Source organism: Poecilia mexicana, unplaced genomic scaffold, assembly GCF_051168715.1.
Source record: "Poecilia mexicana isolate PSO_F unplaced genomic scaffold, ASM5116871v1 scaffold_10, whole genome shotgun sequence".
Taxonomy (NCBI): Eukaryota; Metazoa; Chordata; class Actinopteri; order Cyprinodontiformes; family Poeciliidae; genus Poecilia; species Poecilia mexicana.
The window spans coordinates 7,817,412-7,834,521 of NW_028263379.1; the positions used below are offsets into that span (position 1 = coordinate 7,817,412).

General features: G+C 42.6%; 1 protein-coding gene across 1 annotated transcript in view; it reads left to right on the plus strand.

Moving 5' to 3' along the window:
* Positions 1–17,110, plus strand: part of afg2a (AAA ATPase AFG2A) — a 113,750-nt gene that overhangs the window by 30,189 nt on the left and 66,451 nt on the right. The window contains exons 12-14 of the mRNA XM_088009386.1: positions 1,070–1,123; positions 2,889–2,968; positions 11,747–11,873. Coding sequence (XP_087865512.1) covers positions 1,070–1,123; positions 2,889–2,968; positions 11,747–11,873 — 261 coding nt within the window. The remainder of the gene's footprint in view (positions 1–1,069; positions 1,124–2,888; positions 2,969–11,746; positions 11,874–17,110) is intronic.

A 17,110-nucleotide genomic window follows, 5' to 3' on the forward strand; every position in this document is an offset into this window, starting at 1 on the left:
TTCATAAAAATAAGAGACACAGTTGAACACAGAATCTCTGAACCTGGTGTACTTTCTATGGTAGTTGTTTTCTGAACTTTTTGCAAGTTAACACTCTATCCCAACAATATATATTTATATTAAAGAAACAAAGCTAAACATAGAAGCACTGAGCCATGAGTACAATCAAACTTTGGTCTCATAAGCTGCAGGAGCATTTTCAAGGAACCAGATTCAGTTTCCAGAGCCCTCTCCTTTCTGATGAAGGAGCTACAGGACTCAATGCTTTTAATGCTTTCAACAGTAGCTGCTGTTTTTAGGATCTACATAGTGGTTCTTTACGAAAGAGGCATGTCCCTCCACTGGAAACCAGTAACGACAGATTTGGATTGGTCATTCTGTACAACATTAACAGCAGACATAACAGTAAGTTTATGGGGAAATATTTGTTCTGCTTCCCCCTCATCTTATTGTCCTCCTCTGTCTTTTTTTTACTAAATTTGGAAAAAAAAAAAGCTTTCATCATTGGACTTGAAAACTATGCAACAGCCTTGACAAGTATGGCTGCAGGTTATATTTATGAAGCTGTTGTGAGCACAAACCTTCTATTTCATGCCTTAGATCTTCCCGAATATCCAATTTTATTTCATGTGCCTGAATGCATTCATAACAGGAGAAGTTGCACCATGGTGCGAGCAGATGTGCTACTTTAATGCTCACAGAGTGGAAAATGTGCATCTTTGCCAAGTGAGCCACATGTGTTACATACAAACATGAAACGGTACACAGCGTACAGTGTGCATCGAAAAAATTTCACACAAAGAGACAAAACACGTCCTGCTGTGCCGCACACTTGATGATCACCGTCTCTCTGTTTGATCTGCTGTGTTCAAGGAGCAGATGCTTCAGTTGTCACTGAGAAGTTTACTTCTGGATTTTAGCCATTTAAAAAAGACATGATTGTCTTTTGTCAAAGGTCCTAATGTAGAAGAATTTTAGATGGTTTAAATTCATAATAACACAACCATACTCATTAAGTTGTAGCTGTTATAAAATGAGTAACTCTGTTCTACATAAATTATTCTTTCAGGGTCCAGAATTACTGAGCAAGTACGTTGGGGAGTCTGAAAGAGCAGTTCGAGAGGTAAGTTCTTTAAGCCTTCCTCACAGTGCCCTGCAAAAGTATTCACACCCTTTCATTATGTTCCAACCAAAAACTTCAATTCATCTTTTGGGGATTTTATGTTCAATTCAGTTCAAATCAGGTTTGGATATTTATGTAGAGCCATTTCACAACAATTATCAACTCAAGGAACTTTGCAAAAATAAAAATAATTATTTCAATATTTCAATGCAGTCACATTGTCAAACAGTAAATTAAACTCAGTTTGTTATTGAAATTAGTTTAAAACGTTTACTATCTAAGGAAACCCAGTAGATCCCTTTGAGTCACTGACTTGCAGCTTTCACTCCTGGATGAACGCGTAGCAACAATCATTTGGGTTGTGTCATTGATGTATGCATGTAGCGAAAGGAAAGGAAAGGAAAAAGTCCCTTTTAACAAGAAGAAACCTCCACCAGAACCAGAGCAAGATTTTGGTGGAGAACCTTGCATGTGTCTGTGAGCAGACACACAGACACATGCAAAAGAAACAAAAGAAATGATTCAGAAAGGCATCACAGCCAAACCAAATACCAAACGAGGTGTAGCTTCTATAAAGAGAGAAATAACAGAGAAAACATAAAGTTAAGAGTTGAAATAACAGCAGATAATGTGAATTTGGGGAGTAGTAGAAGACAAAAGTGAGAAAAAGTGGTCAGTTTGTCCTCCAGCAGCCTAAGATTATAGCAGCATAACTACAGAGATAGCTCAGTTTAACTTCCTTAGAATGAGGCCTGAAAGAGACAGAACTGCTGCGGCCGACATGAGATATGTTGGTCGCTCAGATGTATTGATGCTTTGGGCATCAAGAAACTTTTTCTGCAGATTTTCTTTGCAAAATATCTCCATCGCAGGCAGAAGTAACTGGCAGAAGTTACCAGGAAGTAAGGGATAATGTATAAGTAAAATACCACATGGTGATTTACAGATTGATTTTGTATAAAAACTGGTAAAAATCTTTGTTTTAGGAAATTACTTAGTTTAGTTTAGTTTACTAAACTAAATAATTTAGTTTACAGTTAAAACTAAAAACTAATTTAACTCGAGGATTCGTGTTCATTTGACAGAAAGTTTTAAAACCATTTGATAAGGAGGCCAGTCATGTTTTAAAAAGTTCCTGTTCAATTTCAGGTGATGGGTTGAATTTAGCTCTTTGAGATGTTAAAATCTTCGTTTTAGATCCATAACCTGTTATAACCCATCCAGAACGTTCTTCCTGACCCATCTGCTGGGTTCCTTGGTCTTCCTGACACTGATGTTCTTTAAAGAACCTCTGAAGCCAGAAACAGATGATCTGGATTTATGAGGATAAATTTCACACAGGCTAAAGTATGAAATTTTGCCTGTAATAAATATATATTTATTTATATATTTTCAGATTTTTATTTTATTTTTTTTATTTATGCATTGTGCGCTTTATGTTGGTCCATCATATAAAAAAGCTAATAAAATCTGATTTTAACCTGACTACATGCAGAACATTTTACCGGATCTGAATACTTTTTTTTAGCGATGTGTTTGGCTATTATTATACACCAAAATCCTTCCTGGTCATTGTGTTCCTGAGCTGAATTGTGGAGCCCTGACGGGTTCAGTTCTGACGTCCTAAAGGACGACCTGCGGTTTGATTTCTGGGGTTAATGACGGCTGTATTTCCTCTTCATGTTTGTGTCTCGGATGATTCATCTGTCCCGTTAAACATTTGTCCTGTTTCTGCCTCTTCCTTTGTTGCTGACGCTGCTCGCAGGTGTTTCGGAAGGCAAGGGCCGTTGCTCCCTCCATCGTCTTCTTTGATGAGATCGATGCTCTGGCCAGCGAAAGAGGAAGGTACAGTTTGTCCTTTTCTGTACTCCTTTAAAAATAATAATCTCAAACAGCTTCTTCCCGTTTGTGTGACAAATTCATAATCACGTCGGCGGTCAATGTTAATTATGCGACTACCGCCTCTCTCCTCTCATCTCACTGTGATTCATGCATGATAGAAGGAGCAAACATCCGAAACAGTCTGCATGAATGCACCGGTTCCCATGCAGTGTTTGCAGAGTATTGTGGCTTTTCACCAGCAGAGAACACAGAACAGAGTGTTGTCCGGAGGAGTTTCAGTGGGATGGCACAGGGAACATCTGTGGCTTGAAGGAAAGAGACTGGGGGTTGGAGGGTAGAGGATATGGACCGGAGGCACACAAACATTTCATTGTGCTCTTTCACGGCAGATGGGGAAGGCCAAATATGCAGCGTGCTTCCTGCTAAACCAGGGAAAGATGACATTTGCAGGATGGAGCTAAGAAAAGGGCAGCAGGCCTTATAACCAGTTAGTTCACCACACATTTTCCATCATCAGTGACAGGTTGCACTTTAATTTAACTCTGTCTACAGGTATCAACTCAAATCAATTAGTCAAGTTTATTTGTAAGCACATTTCAGCAACAGATCAGCTGAACGTGCTTTACATAATAAAAAAAATAAAAAATAAAAAGTCAATTTAACCAGTAATAAACATTATATTTTGTGCCATCATCAAAAGGGTCGGGTGCATTGTGCTACAGGCGGCAGCCGAAGGAGGGGACCCTGGCGGTCTGATCCCCGGCTTCAGAAGCTGGCTCTTGGGACGTGGAATGTCACCTCTCTGGTGGGGAAGGAACCGGAGCTAGTGTGCGAGGCTGAGAGGTTCCGGCTAGAAATAGTCGGCCTCACCTCGACGCATGGCTCTGGTTCTGGAACCAGTCTCCTTGAGAGGGGCTGGACGTACTTCCACTCTGGAGTTGCCCACGGTGAGAGGCGCCGGGCAGGAGTGGGCATACTTGTTGCCCCCCATCTTGGCGCCTGTACGTTGGGGTTTACCCCGGTGAACGAGAGGGTAGCCTCCCTCCGCCTACGGGTGGGGGGACGGGTTCTGACTGTTGTCTGTGCTTACGGGCCGAACAGCAGTTCAGATTACCCACCCTTCTTGGAGTCCTTAGAGGGGGTACTGGAGGGTGCTCCTCCTGGGGACTCCCTTGTTCTACTGGGGGACTTCAACGCTCACGTGGGCAATGACAGTGAGACCTGGAGGGGCGTGGTTGGGAGGAACGGCCCCCCCGATCTGAACTCGAGTGGTGTTCTGCTGTTGGACTTCTGTGCTCGTCACGGATTGTCCATCACAAACACCATGTTCAGGCATAAGGGTGTCCATATGTGCACTTGGCACCAGGACACCCTAGGCCGCAGTTCGATGATCGATTTTGCGATCGTTTCATCGGATCTGCGGCCGTATGTCTTGGACACTCGGGTGAAGAGAGGTGCGGAGCTGTCCACTGACCACTACCTGGTGGTGAGTTGGCTCCGGTGGTGGGGGAGGAAGCCGGTCAGACCTGGCAGGCCCAAACGTGTAGTGAGGGTCTGCTGGGAACGTCTGGCGGAGTCCCCTGTGAGACGGAGCTTCAACTCCCATCTCCGGCAGAGCTTCGAACACGTTCCGGGGGAGGTGGGGGACATTGAGTCTGAATGGACCATGTTCCGTGCCTCCATTGCCGAGGCGGCTTATCGGAGCTGCGGCCGCAAGGTTGCTGGTGCCTGTCACGGCGGCAACCCTCGAACCCGTTGGTGGACACCTTCGGTGAGGGATGCTGTCAAGCTGAAGAAGGAGTCCTATCGGACCTTTTTGGCCTGTGGGACTCCAGAAGCAGCTGATGGGTACCGGCGGGCGAAGCGGCATGCGGCTCGGGTGGTCGCTGAGGCAAAAACCCGGGCGTGGGAGGAGTTCGGAGAGGCCATGGAGAAAGACTTCCGCACGGCTTCGAGGCGATTCTGGGCCACCATCCGGCGTCTCAGGAGGGAGAAGCGGTGCAGCACCAACACTGTTTATAGTGGGGATGGTGTGCTGCTGACCTCAACTAGGGACGTTGTGGGCCGGTGGGCAGAATACTTCGAAGACCTCCTCAATCCCACCAACATGCCTTCTGTTGAGGAAGCTGGGCCTGTGGACTCTGGGTTGGGCTCTCCAATCTCGGCGACGAGGTCGCCGAGGTGGTCAAAAAGCTCCTCGGTGGCAGGGCCCCGGGGGTGGATGAGATCCGCCCGGAGTTCCTTAAGGCTCTGGATGTTGTAGGGTTGCGTTGGCTCGCGCGACTCTGCAATATCGCATGGATATCGGGGGCAGCTCCCCTGGATTGGCAGACCGGGGTGGTGGTCCCCCTGTTTAAAAAGGGAGACCGGAGGGTGTGCTCCAATTACAGGGGGGTCACACTCTTAAGCCTCCCTGGTAAGGTCTATTCAGGGGTCCTGGAGAGGAGGGTCCGTCGGATAGTCGAACCTCGGATTCAGGAAGAGCAGTGTGGTTTTCGTCCTGGTCGTGGAACACTGGACCAGCTCTACACCCTCAGCAGGGTCCTGGAGGGTGCATGGGAGTTCGCCCAACCGGTCTACATGTGTTTTGTGGACTTGGAGAAGGCGTTCGACCGTGTCCCCAGGGGGGCCTTGTGGGGGGTTCTCCGGGAGTATGGGGTACCGGGCCCTTTGATACGGGCTGTCAGGTCCCTGTACGACCGGTGTCAGAGTCTGGTCCGCATTGCCGGCAGTAAGTCGGGCTCGTTTCCGGTGAGAGTTGGACTCCACCAAGGCTGCCCTTTGTCACCGATTCTGTTCATTACCTTCATGGACAGAATTTCTAGGCGCAGCCGAGGTGTTGAGGGGATCCGTTTTGGTGGCCTTAGGATCGCATCTCTGCTTTTTGCGGATGATGTGGTCCTTTTGGCTTCATCGGAACGTGACCTGCGGCTCTCACTGGAGCGGTTTGCGGCCGAGTGTGAAGCGGCTGGGATGAGGCTCAGTGCCTCCAAATCCGAGGCCATGGTCTTGAGCCGGAAAAGGGTAGAGTGCCTTCTCCAGGTCAGGGGGGTCGTCCTGCCTCAAGTGGAGGAGTTTAAGTATCTGGGGATCTTGTTCACGAATGAGGGAAGAAGGGAGCGGGAGATCGACAGGCGGATTGGGGCAGCGTCTGCTGTGAAGCGGGCGCTGTACCGGTCCGTCGTGGTGAAGAGAGAGCTGAGTCAAAAAGCGAAGCTCTCGATTTACCGGTCGATCTACGTTCCCATCCTCATCTATGGTCATGAGCTTTGGGTCATGACCGAAAGAACGAGGTCCCGGATACAAGCGGCCGAAATGGGTTTCCTCCGCAGGGTGGCTGGGCTCTCCCTTAGAGATAGGGTGAGAAGCTCGGTCATCCGGGAGGGACTCAGAGTAGAGCCACTGCTCCTCCACGTCGAGAGGAGCCAGTTGAGGTGGCTCGGGCATCTGGTCAGGATGCCTCCTGGACGCCTCCCTGGTGAGGTGTTCCGGGCACGTCCCACCGGGAGGAGGCCCCGAGGAAGACCCAGGACACGCTGGAGGGACTATGTCTCTCGGCTGGCCTGGGAACGCCTTGGGGTTCCCCCGGAGGAGCTGGAAGAAGTGGCTGGGGAGAGGGAAGTCTGGGCCTCCCTTCTGAAGCTGCTGCCCCCGCGACCCGATCCCGGATAAGCGGAAGAAGATGGATGGATGGATGGATGGATCAAAAGCATGAATATATGTCATTTATGTCAATATGTCAGTGTTCCATTTAAGGTTCCAAAGCAGCTCTAAACAGGTGAGTTTTTAGCCTTGATTTAAAGGAACCCAGTGTTTCAGCTGTTTTGCAGTTTTCTGGAAGTTTATTCCAGATTTGTGGTGCTCAGAAGCCGAGTGCTGCTCCATGTTTGGTTCTAGTTCTGGGGATGGAGACAGGAACAGACAGGGTCCAGAAGACCTGCAGGTTCTGGAAGGTTGATACAGCAACAATAATGGGTCTTTAATGTATTAAATACTCCTGTATATTTTAAAATCGTCATTATTGTAATTCAATTTGCTCAAAGTATTTATACTTTTCTCATAATTTACAGTTTATTTCAGTAACTCTTTAAGAGAAGCACATTATCTATATTAATTCCACACAGGCTTATGTTTCCAAGTCTTTATTTATGCTAGCCATGATGACTTTCTGCAAGCTTGCAAGCATCCAAATATCTTGCTGTGTCTGGATGTTCGATTTCTAAAGTAAAAAAAATAAATAAAAACATTTCATTGGAATTGGAAGAGATTTAAAGAGGAGTGGCAAAAGCAATTGAGGTGGATTAGCAGTGCTTGCCAACAACTGCTGGATTCATTCCGGGCGTGTTACTGTGAAATATCACCTCTGCTGCACCGAAATTAAGTTGATTGCATATAAGTTATGAGTTTCCTTAGTCAGAGGCCTCCTCAGATTCATTGCAACACTGACTGCTACCAGAGATCCTTCCTGCTACATCACCATCTACAGCAAAAATTTGAAGATACTCTGATGACATGAGTTAAGACATTTATTTTCCCTTTGGGAAAAATAAAACATATTTTAGAATTTAATTAAATCATGTCTAAATCTTTCATTGAATCATTGTGCTGTACTTGCACTGTTTGTGTATTTTGTTTTCTTGGCCTAATTCCAGTCTGCACTAAATAATAATTTGTCCTTATCAGTTATTTCTTTGCCAGTAGAGCTGGCAGTTTTCCTCTATCCTGTTTTTTTTTCTACTTTGATTGAGCTTTCTTCTCTGCTTTTATGAATATAAATTTTTCATATGTGCTCAGAGAGTGCCAGCTACTTCTTCTGTTTGCCAGCTCAAGTTGGTGGAAGCAGGACTGGACCTGTGCCTCAAGGCCACTCACCATTTAGGGAAATGCACTTCTTGCAGATCTGTAAATGTTATTTATTGGACTTTACTTCCTGATGTGTTTAATCAATGAAGTGGCTCACAGACTTCCAGTGCAGATTCAGATCTGTTGACACAACCAGACAGCTTGTGCTCCTGTGTGTGTGTGTGTGTGTGTGTGTGTGTGTGTGTGTGTGTGTGTGTGTGTGTGTGTGTGTGTGTGTGTGCGTGTGTGCGTGTGTGTGTGTGTTTTTCATTGGGAGGCAGGAGATGAGAAGCACCTGTAAATCTGTCAGCCTACCTGCCACGAGTCGAAACTGGTGGAGTGAAATGAGGAAAACAGGAGTGAATACAAAGATGATCAGTTCAGAGAGACATAAAATGACAAGTTATGGTTTTTAGAAAATAATGAGTCACAATAAAAATACAAATACCTTCTAAATTCTCTATTTCTGTGCTGCCTTTTCTTTGAGTCTTCTCTCCTACAGTATGGAATTCTGTACATTATATTTAAACCTTGACCACTGCCATAAATCCACAGTGAATTTTGGTATTTATACTTTTGAAATATTGCGCTAAAATAAAGAAATTTGCGAATATGCATTTGGAAATGCATGCAGTCTGGGCACATCAAGCATGTTGAGACTTTGTTCATCTCAGCTTTTCTGTTATTTTTTTTTTCTTTTCCCCAGGCTTCATATTAAATTAGGTGTGGGCATTTATTGTATTGTTTATTGTTTATTGTGAAAACATTCTTATCGCTATAAGAATTTAGATTTTTGTTGTCTTAATAAATTCCAATTAATGATATTTTAAAAACTGACTCTATAATCAAAAATTATATTTTTACTATTATCTCCACTGTTTCATGACAGCATAAGTAAATATCATTAAGTATGATGTAGATACTGTTTGCAGTTAAGTGATATAAATCACACTTCTTTAAATAAGTGGCATCCTGAAAAAGCCTATTTCATATAGGAATGTTTTTAAAGAACTATACAGTATTTCTATTTGTGGTGCCATGAATTCTGTGCCACAGAGTCAGTCTTAAAGTTACCTAAAAAATAGTATGAACCATCTTTTATCATCATTTTCATCATTATCACAATAGTGTCACAACATATCATGATAAAATTCTAAGTCCATATCACCCACCGCAGCTACAGATTCTGATTTATTCCATTTCTCAAAAAGATTATTTGTTACCCATCTCTTCTCCATGTTTACCCTCTTCATAATTTCTCCTTTATTCCCCAGCTTCCTGTCTAGCATGCTATGTCGCCCCCTCACCCAAACTTTCTCTCCTCCTCTTTCGCTGTCCCCCTCCTGTCTTTCTTCTCCCTCGTAACTCGGTGACAGAGCTCTTTTGTGCTCCTCTGAAGCCTTGTCTGCACTAATGACGTCTGGCACTTCCGCTGGCCCTGTCAACAGAGACTGTGTGTGTGTGTGTGTGTGTGTGTGTGTGTGTGTGTGTGTGTGTGTGTGTGTGTGTTTGAGTCCAGAAGGATGGCTGTCTGCGCTGAGCTATGGAAAATAACCACCTTGTAATGCAATGACTAATGCGCTGCTGAGTTTTTTAAGGCTGCCGATCTTTTAAAGGGTGTATCTGAGTCGATCCTTCATCTTTACATGACAAACATCACCAGATTTAAATTATTGGATCCAATTTCACAGAGTAGTTTCTCCATGTTATTTTACATTTTTTATTCATAAAATTTGCATATTTTTGTTGTAGAAAGTACACCAGGTTCAGTATATGTTCATTATACTGAACCAAGCCAAAATCGGTTCATCCAGGTAAAGAGAAACACTTTTTGCTTTCTAATTTAGTTGTCTGGCACACTGTTACTGTTAGAATTATCCCCTAACAAAATGTTTGCCTGCTGCAGTTTTTCTTCGTCTCAGTCGGTTCAGTGGAGAAACCATGTTAACAAGTCCAAACGGGGCTCCCAACAAGTGCTGCTTTATCACAGAGGAATGACCTGTTTTCAATCGCCTTGTTCTCAGTACAGTGTTTTACGTCACTGGCAAGAAAGCTCCATATTGCTGCCAGAGGATTATTTTTCTAAAGATGAACGACAATAGTGTTAATTAAATCTCTGTTGTCATCAAAATATTCTCTAAAATGACTTCAAAGTCCTGTTGATTGTTTCTTTTGACATATTTATATCAAAAGATATAATTACTGATTTTTTTGGTTTCTTTTTTATTTCTTTTGTTGCCATTTCCAACATCTTTCATTTTTGTTCATGTTTGTGTCTTATTTCTCATTGAACTATAAGCACAGTGAGAAGTTTTGCCAATGACCAAATGTTTCTACAATACAGATTTGACTCTCCTTCTGACAGTATTTATCTGTTCAGGCAGGATATCTACTTGTGGTCCAAATTCTGGGCATGGTGACCACTCCTTGTCTCTTGGAACTGATCATAATTTGTTTGCCATAGTTTATTCACAGCACAGTGTTGCCTTGACACACCATAATTGGTCTCTTCTAAATGGTCCTCAGTTATGTGTGCATCATTCTGCATCTGGGGTTCCCTGTGTAGAACTGGCAACCTGTACAGGCTCTACCCAGCCGCTGGGCTGGTACCAACTTGGACATGGACCCAAATGCAGAGAAGAGGATGGGATAATAATGTTATAACCACATGGTAAGACATTGAGAAATGGAGGAGATACAAGGGAAACAGACAAGCCAGACACCACTTTTAATTACTGGGAAGGTGGATGGGTGATAAAAGAACCAGGTGTGACCAGGCAGGAGAGTTAAGTGGAGCTGGGGAAAAACTGAATGAAAACTGAGAGAAGGTGACTGATTAACAAAGAAATAAACACAGAGGGGACTAAGGCCTAGTCCGCACATATCTGGGAAAACAAAGATATTTCTATGCTTCATTTGGATGAAGACATTTCTGAAGCTTATCCTGTGTGTACATTTTTTTTAAACGAAGGGACAAAGATATACATTTTTAACAAAGACCTGGCTACTTGTGTACAAGGCCTAAAGAGGAATTAGCCTCTAAACCAAATACACAAAGAGCAGAGCACAAAAAGACTCAACACCCCAAAAAATGAACTGGTGTGGTTAAGCTGCAGTAAGAATAATAAGCTCCAAATAATCCTAAAACCAAAACAAATGACGCAGAACATAAAGATGCGTCTGTGATGACAGATGGGGTTTGATATTTTGAGCATTTCCTTGTCAGCCAGCCGACATTTCTTCTCATTGCTGTGATCTTTTAGCACCTGATCGCTTTTACTGAAGAATTAGGCAAAAGACACTTGTTTAGTTTTAGACAAATGATTTTCCAATCACAAAAAGGATTCATCAGATAATTGTGTCCCCAGCCTTTTCTGTCCATCCATTTGCTTCTTTCAGACTTCCCATTTGTCTTTGATGTTTTTTCTTTGACAGAAGTGGCTACTGCTAGTGATGAGCAAGCTCTGCACTGGTGGCAACATAACTCCTCAAAGATATGATAATACCAGTACTTCTTGGATTTTATGAAATCGTCTTACTTTCAATTGAATTGCTCATCATGAAGTTCTTGATGATCCAGAAAAGTGATCCTTGAGCAGCTATAATTAGTTTTCTGAATGTCAGACATGATTCTGGTGCTTGTTGAACCAGGTGTTATTAAGCCAACTTGATGCAGCTAAGCCTGTTTTTGTGAAGTTCTTGGTAAGAACAATTATATTCTTAACAGTACTTCCTCTGGAAACGGATGATGGTTCCATAGTTTGCTCTGGGTGAAATTCAACATTTCTGTTGCTGTCAAAACCTTCCAATGAAATATGTAATTTTTCCCATCCCTTCAATAATTTTCATACATCTCTTTTCCTTTCACTCATATTTCCTCACCTGCTGCAATCCTCTTTTCACTTATCTATCTTATTTTCTCACTCACCCCCTCTTCAGCTCTGCGGGTTCAGGCGGCGTAGGTGACCGGGTCCTGGCTCAGCTCCTGACAGAGATGGATGGCATCGAGCAGCTCCGAGATGTCACCGTGCTGGCCGCCACCAACCGACCTGACATGATCGATAAGGTAAACAAGACACCGGCACTCTTTCTTCATTTCTCCATCCCTCTCTTTGGTCTGTGATTGATAAGGCTGAGTGGATGTTTTGTGTTTACTTTCCTTGTCTCCTCTTCTCCTCTTCCTGACTTTTATAGTGATTGATTGATGAGATTAAAGGTCCTTCCTCTGGTCTGTCCTGCTTGATTCACCTTGTAGATATTGGTGGTGTCTTGTAGCAAGTTCATTTGCTTAGAAAGTACAATTTGGAGAGGTGTGAATGCACAATGAAACTCTGATATGAACCAAATAAGCAAACTTTGGTCCTCCTACAAACTTAGGTCTCAGTTTAGTTGAAGCATGTGGTTTGAATGCATACAAGCGGACTGGAGACCACTCCAAAACCACAAATCAGACTATAGCACACAGCATTCTGGGTAAATACAACAATACAACAAACACACAGTCGACCACTTACAGGAGAAATGGCTCATGGTCTTTTGCCAAAGACACGAGAGAAAGTTTACTGCTGCTAAAATATGATGGCACTCCATTTCTGTTTAAATTTTGTGAAGAAGGAAGTTACACTCCTTCAGAGGTTTTCCTGTTATTTCCTTCAGTTGTTCTTGGCACAGCGCCACCACAGGCAAGGAGGTGAACAGGTTTTTCAAAGGGTTTTGTTGGTTTGATATGGTGGAGTGTGAAAGCAGACTGGACTAGCTGAAAATGTTACACATGTTGCAATTTTGGTCCCCAATCTAACCGAGTCTACCATATTATGAGGTGTGAAAACACCCGATGAATGACTCCTTTTTCTTAGCGACACCACGATTATCCTCCAAATAAGTCACAAGCTTTTAACATGCAGCCCTTCCTGAACCTCATAAGTTGTCACTGATTCTCCTTAACCAAACAAGGAGAACATGCTTTTGCTCCAGTTTTAATTTGCCTTTACCAGAGCTACCTTGCTATAGTTTCAGTTCAGTTTGTAAGTTGAGTCGCATGAGTTATGCAGCAACTAGAACATATTATTAAGTTAATATGGCCTTTCAAACTGCTAGCGATTCCTTGCGACTGTGTAAAACATCCGCTTTGGGGGAAATGACAAACTAAAATTGTTTACTCTCAAAAAAAGTATGGTAGGAGTCCAGAAGTACAAAGTTTATTGACAAAACCAGCTTGTGGGTATGGTGGTGGGATTTCCGGTACATTCTGTCATATGAATACTTGATCTCACGAGTCCGGTGGTCTGTAGAGGGAGGTCGAGTGGGAACCAGTATGTCAGGAAAAAATCGGATCAGTCCGTGAAGAGTCTGATGGAAGTGGCTTGTCTTGGTCTTTGTCTTGAATGGCCTAATTTTTGATTGCAACATTTTTACAGCACAACTAAGCTGTTAAATGGAAGTGAAATTTATAATCAAACAGATTTTACCTTCTGGTTAAGAAAAGAGTTTAATTTAAATTTCGCTGTTACGGATTGGTTTTTTCCCCTTATATGTCCTCCTGTGGTGTAAATAAGAAACTGATGGAGATATTATCATTACCCTCACTTCATTTTCTATTTGCACTTTTTGTTGTCTCCTTTGCTTCCTCCTCTCTACCGCAGGACCTTTATTTAGTCTCTTATCCACTCATCTCTGTCTTAATGAAATTTCCTGAGTGCTGATCAAAGACGGAGTCTGTGTTCTGTCAAAGAGGAAAGCAGAATGTCACGGTGATCTCAGAGCTCCAGCTCGGCCTGCTTTCTTTTGTCTTTCACTTCTCCTCCCAGAAAAATTGCACACACTCAGAAAAGAAGGAGTTTCAGTCTAAAATAGCACATCCATCAGAGGACTTTTATACACATTTACATTGCAGCTCAGGACAAGAACTGGCATGTTTGCTGCTGTTTTATGTAAACTGATAACTGTTCGTTTCATATCCATCAGCACAAATCCCCCCACATGCAAATTTTGGCTAACCCTCTCCTCAAACTCCAAACCCAAACCCATTTCTGGCACACTTGTGGAGAGCTGATCCATTGCTGCGGTGGGGGGATGACAGCAACTTCCTCCACCTCCATAACTGGTTGCCGTCTCATTTCAAACTCCATTAGTGGTGTGGCAGCTTAGAAACACCCTACGTGTGTAGTTTATTGTGTGTATTTGAGTAAAAAAAAAAGAGAAGGACGCATCAACAGGAAGAGAAAGACACACTATTAACAGTAGGCGGGGGGTCAAGCCTCAGGGTGGACAGATGGGAAACCCCCGGCTGCTCTCAGGAAGTGCTCCCCTGTTGCAGCTGAGAAATCAGATTACCTCCTCCACCTCACATCCCCTGCTGAGTGAGTTTGTCTATGTATGTGTGGTTGGTGAGTTTCACGTCATTTGTATAAGAAATATATACAAGAATAGCCAAATGGGCAGCCAGACACCCAGAAACCCCAACCCAGTACACAATATCAGCACTCTGCCATGTTTCACCACCAAGCGGTGGTCAGTTTGCACCACCGCTTAGTGACGCTGGAGGCTATTTCCATTCAGATGTCAGGATATGATGGAGCAAATGAAGATTAATGAGACACTTGGGTGTCAATGAAGTCATTGTCAGGTTTTAGTGGCGCAGAGGAGGTTCCTGCGGGGGCCTTGACTTTTCATAGAGGAAGAGGAGGAAGCCATGTTTACTTTTAAATAGCAGATTGGTTGTTGTCGATTTCAACTAGTATTTGTATTTCAGCCAAAACAGAAAAAAAACATGTATGTTCAAAACATGTTGGCAGAAAGTAAACTCCGGAACCTCCTCCAAACTTTCCAGGTCCTCCAGGGTTAGAAATCACTAATCTACTGCATTCTCTTTTCTGGATATCTGTGTGAGACGATGTCCTAAAGAAGATACTTTAGTCTAAAAATGCCCACAACTACACCTCCTTCCACTCTATAAAAACAAGTCTCCTCCACTTCCTCTCTTCTTTTTGTGGCACCAGTCACCCAGCCCCACCTCCGACCTGCCACAGCCAAGCTCTGATGATTGATTAGCACCACCAGGAATATTTGTCCACCCTGTGCAGCAGAGGAAGAAGCCCTGTCACTGTGTTTGTGAAGCAGCTGTCCAGTCAGCTGGTTGTTGACATGAACACGCAGACAAACAACAAGTCCAAAAACTACATTTCAACATATTTTCCTCCCTTGGCTGGTTGTCATTGGGGATTCGTAGTAATAACATTGTTCAAAAGCTATGTTCTGATTCTTGATCAGTTTCCGCAGGTCCAGATGGAATATCTTATATGGCTCATAATAATGTTGTTAATTTTATGATAGAACACAAAGACATGTGGCTTGCATGACAAAACAATAAAAAGCAATAAAACTGTCTTAATGACTAATTCATCAAATTATTATTTTACATTTTATTCTGTAGGTTGTAGAAAACAAACCTTGTCTTCAAATATTGATCTTTCTTGATTGTTTATTTTTTAGTCACTACTTCCCCTCCACTTCAGCCATTAGAAGTTAGTCTGTTAATCACCTGCTGTGAACAGTTAGAATTAAAACATTTGTTTATAATGTAAAACACAATCATTTACAGTATTTGTAATGTTTTAGTTATATGTCTCATTATGAAAGCCATAATTGTGCAGACAAACTGTGCATTGATTGTTCTCTGCTAATTAATTTTTTTTGTTTGTTTTTTTGCTGTCAAAGTCTTTAAGCTAGCATTGCTAATATTACTGGACACAGAGCATTCATACAATAGTACAGGAGTTTACCGCCTTGATAATTACAATTTTAAACAGAAGCAGTAAAGGTTAATGGCATTGACTATATTTAGCTCTACAACCTCAATCCTGACGTATTTTACTCTCTGCACTTTGATGTTAGATATTCATTTATCTGCGTTTTTATCAGATTTCTACCCTGAAGTCTGCTGCTGGTGTTGTAGTGTTGCTTCTGAACAGAAGATGGTGCCAAACCTGACATGGTTCATTTCAAAGAGAAACAGGTTTCTGAACAGACCATTTATAATATTATAGAAAGGTTCTCTGAAGCTAGCGGGAAACAGTCTTCAGTTCAACTTAGTAAACATTTCTGTGTTTTTTGTATGTTTGTGCCTTTGCAGCTTACAGGAACTTTACATGCCAGTTTATTTTGAAGCTTTTTATGCCATGTGATGCAATTTTTGCACAAAGCTTGTCACTTATTTTAGTCTGACCTCATTTTATGTTCATTGTTGTGATGTTTTATGTACCTCTGAGGTCCTGAAATTTAGTTTTCAGACATAGATGTGAGAAACAAGTCTCATAAGGGTTTATCTATAAAAAATAATCTCCCGAGTTACATAGTTCTACTTTGAAAAATGATTCAATGTCCCTTCACAAGTTGCCTCTTGATGACACGCTTTTTATGGATGTCAACAAACTTCCAGCATAACTCTGGCTGGATGTTTGGCTACTCTCCTTGGCAGAATTGTTTGAGTTTATTTAAAAGAGTTGGTTACCTGGCTTTTAAGCATTAACCAACTATGATTTATCATCCTGTTGGTATGGACTTTGTCTTGTCATCAAGTTTTAAGAATCAAACTATTAAACGAGGCGAAGCTCCAGTATTCAGAGTCTTAAACTGTTGATGCTGCTACTATTGTGTTTAATACTTTATGGTTTGAATCCTGGTGATTCGTTGGTTTTCCCCTGACTTGAATGACCTGAATGTAAATGTCTGTATCCAAGAGAGCTTCATGTTGTTGTTTGTTGTGTGTTGGCTCGTATGAATGCTTCTGTGATTCTTCCATTCAGTTTGTACATTAAGACTTTTCCTTTCTTCTGAAAGACTATTTTCAACACCCACAATTTTTAAGACTTAGCTATTAAGCCTGGCATGAGGGCATGCAAGGATCCTTAGAGTTTCCCTGTCTGAATGGCTTTTGTTTTGTCTTTTCTTTAGCATAAACCTCCTTCTGAGCCGCCCTTCCACTAAACAGGAAACTACCCTTAGCAAAAAGAGTGCCTATAAGCCAGCCAGTCAAAACAGGCCATATTTTATTTTGTGCTGGACTGACGTTATCATCTCCCAAGCTTTGCTCTTCTCTCGTGACGAGCCAAGCATGATGGAATCTCTATTGATGCTGTCTTAAAGGATTAGAGCTTATTCACTGTTTTTTCCTGACTGCACAGTTCTGAATAGAACCCTGCTGCCACAGTGCCGGGTGTCCTACTGACGCTGAGCTGCCATTATTATCTGCACTGTAGCTATTAGCGTGTCTGAACTCAGATGGTGTTTTTATTCATATTCTCT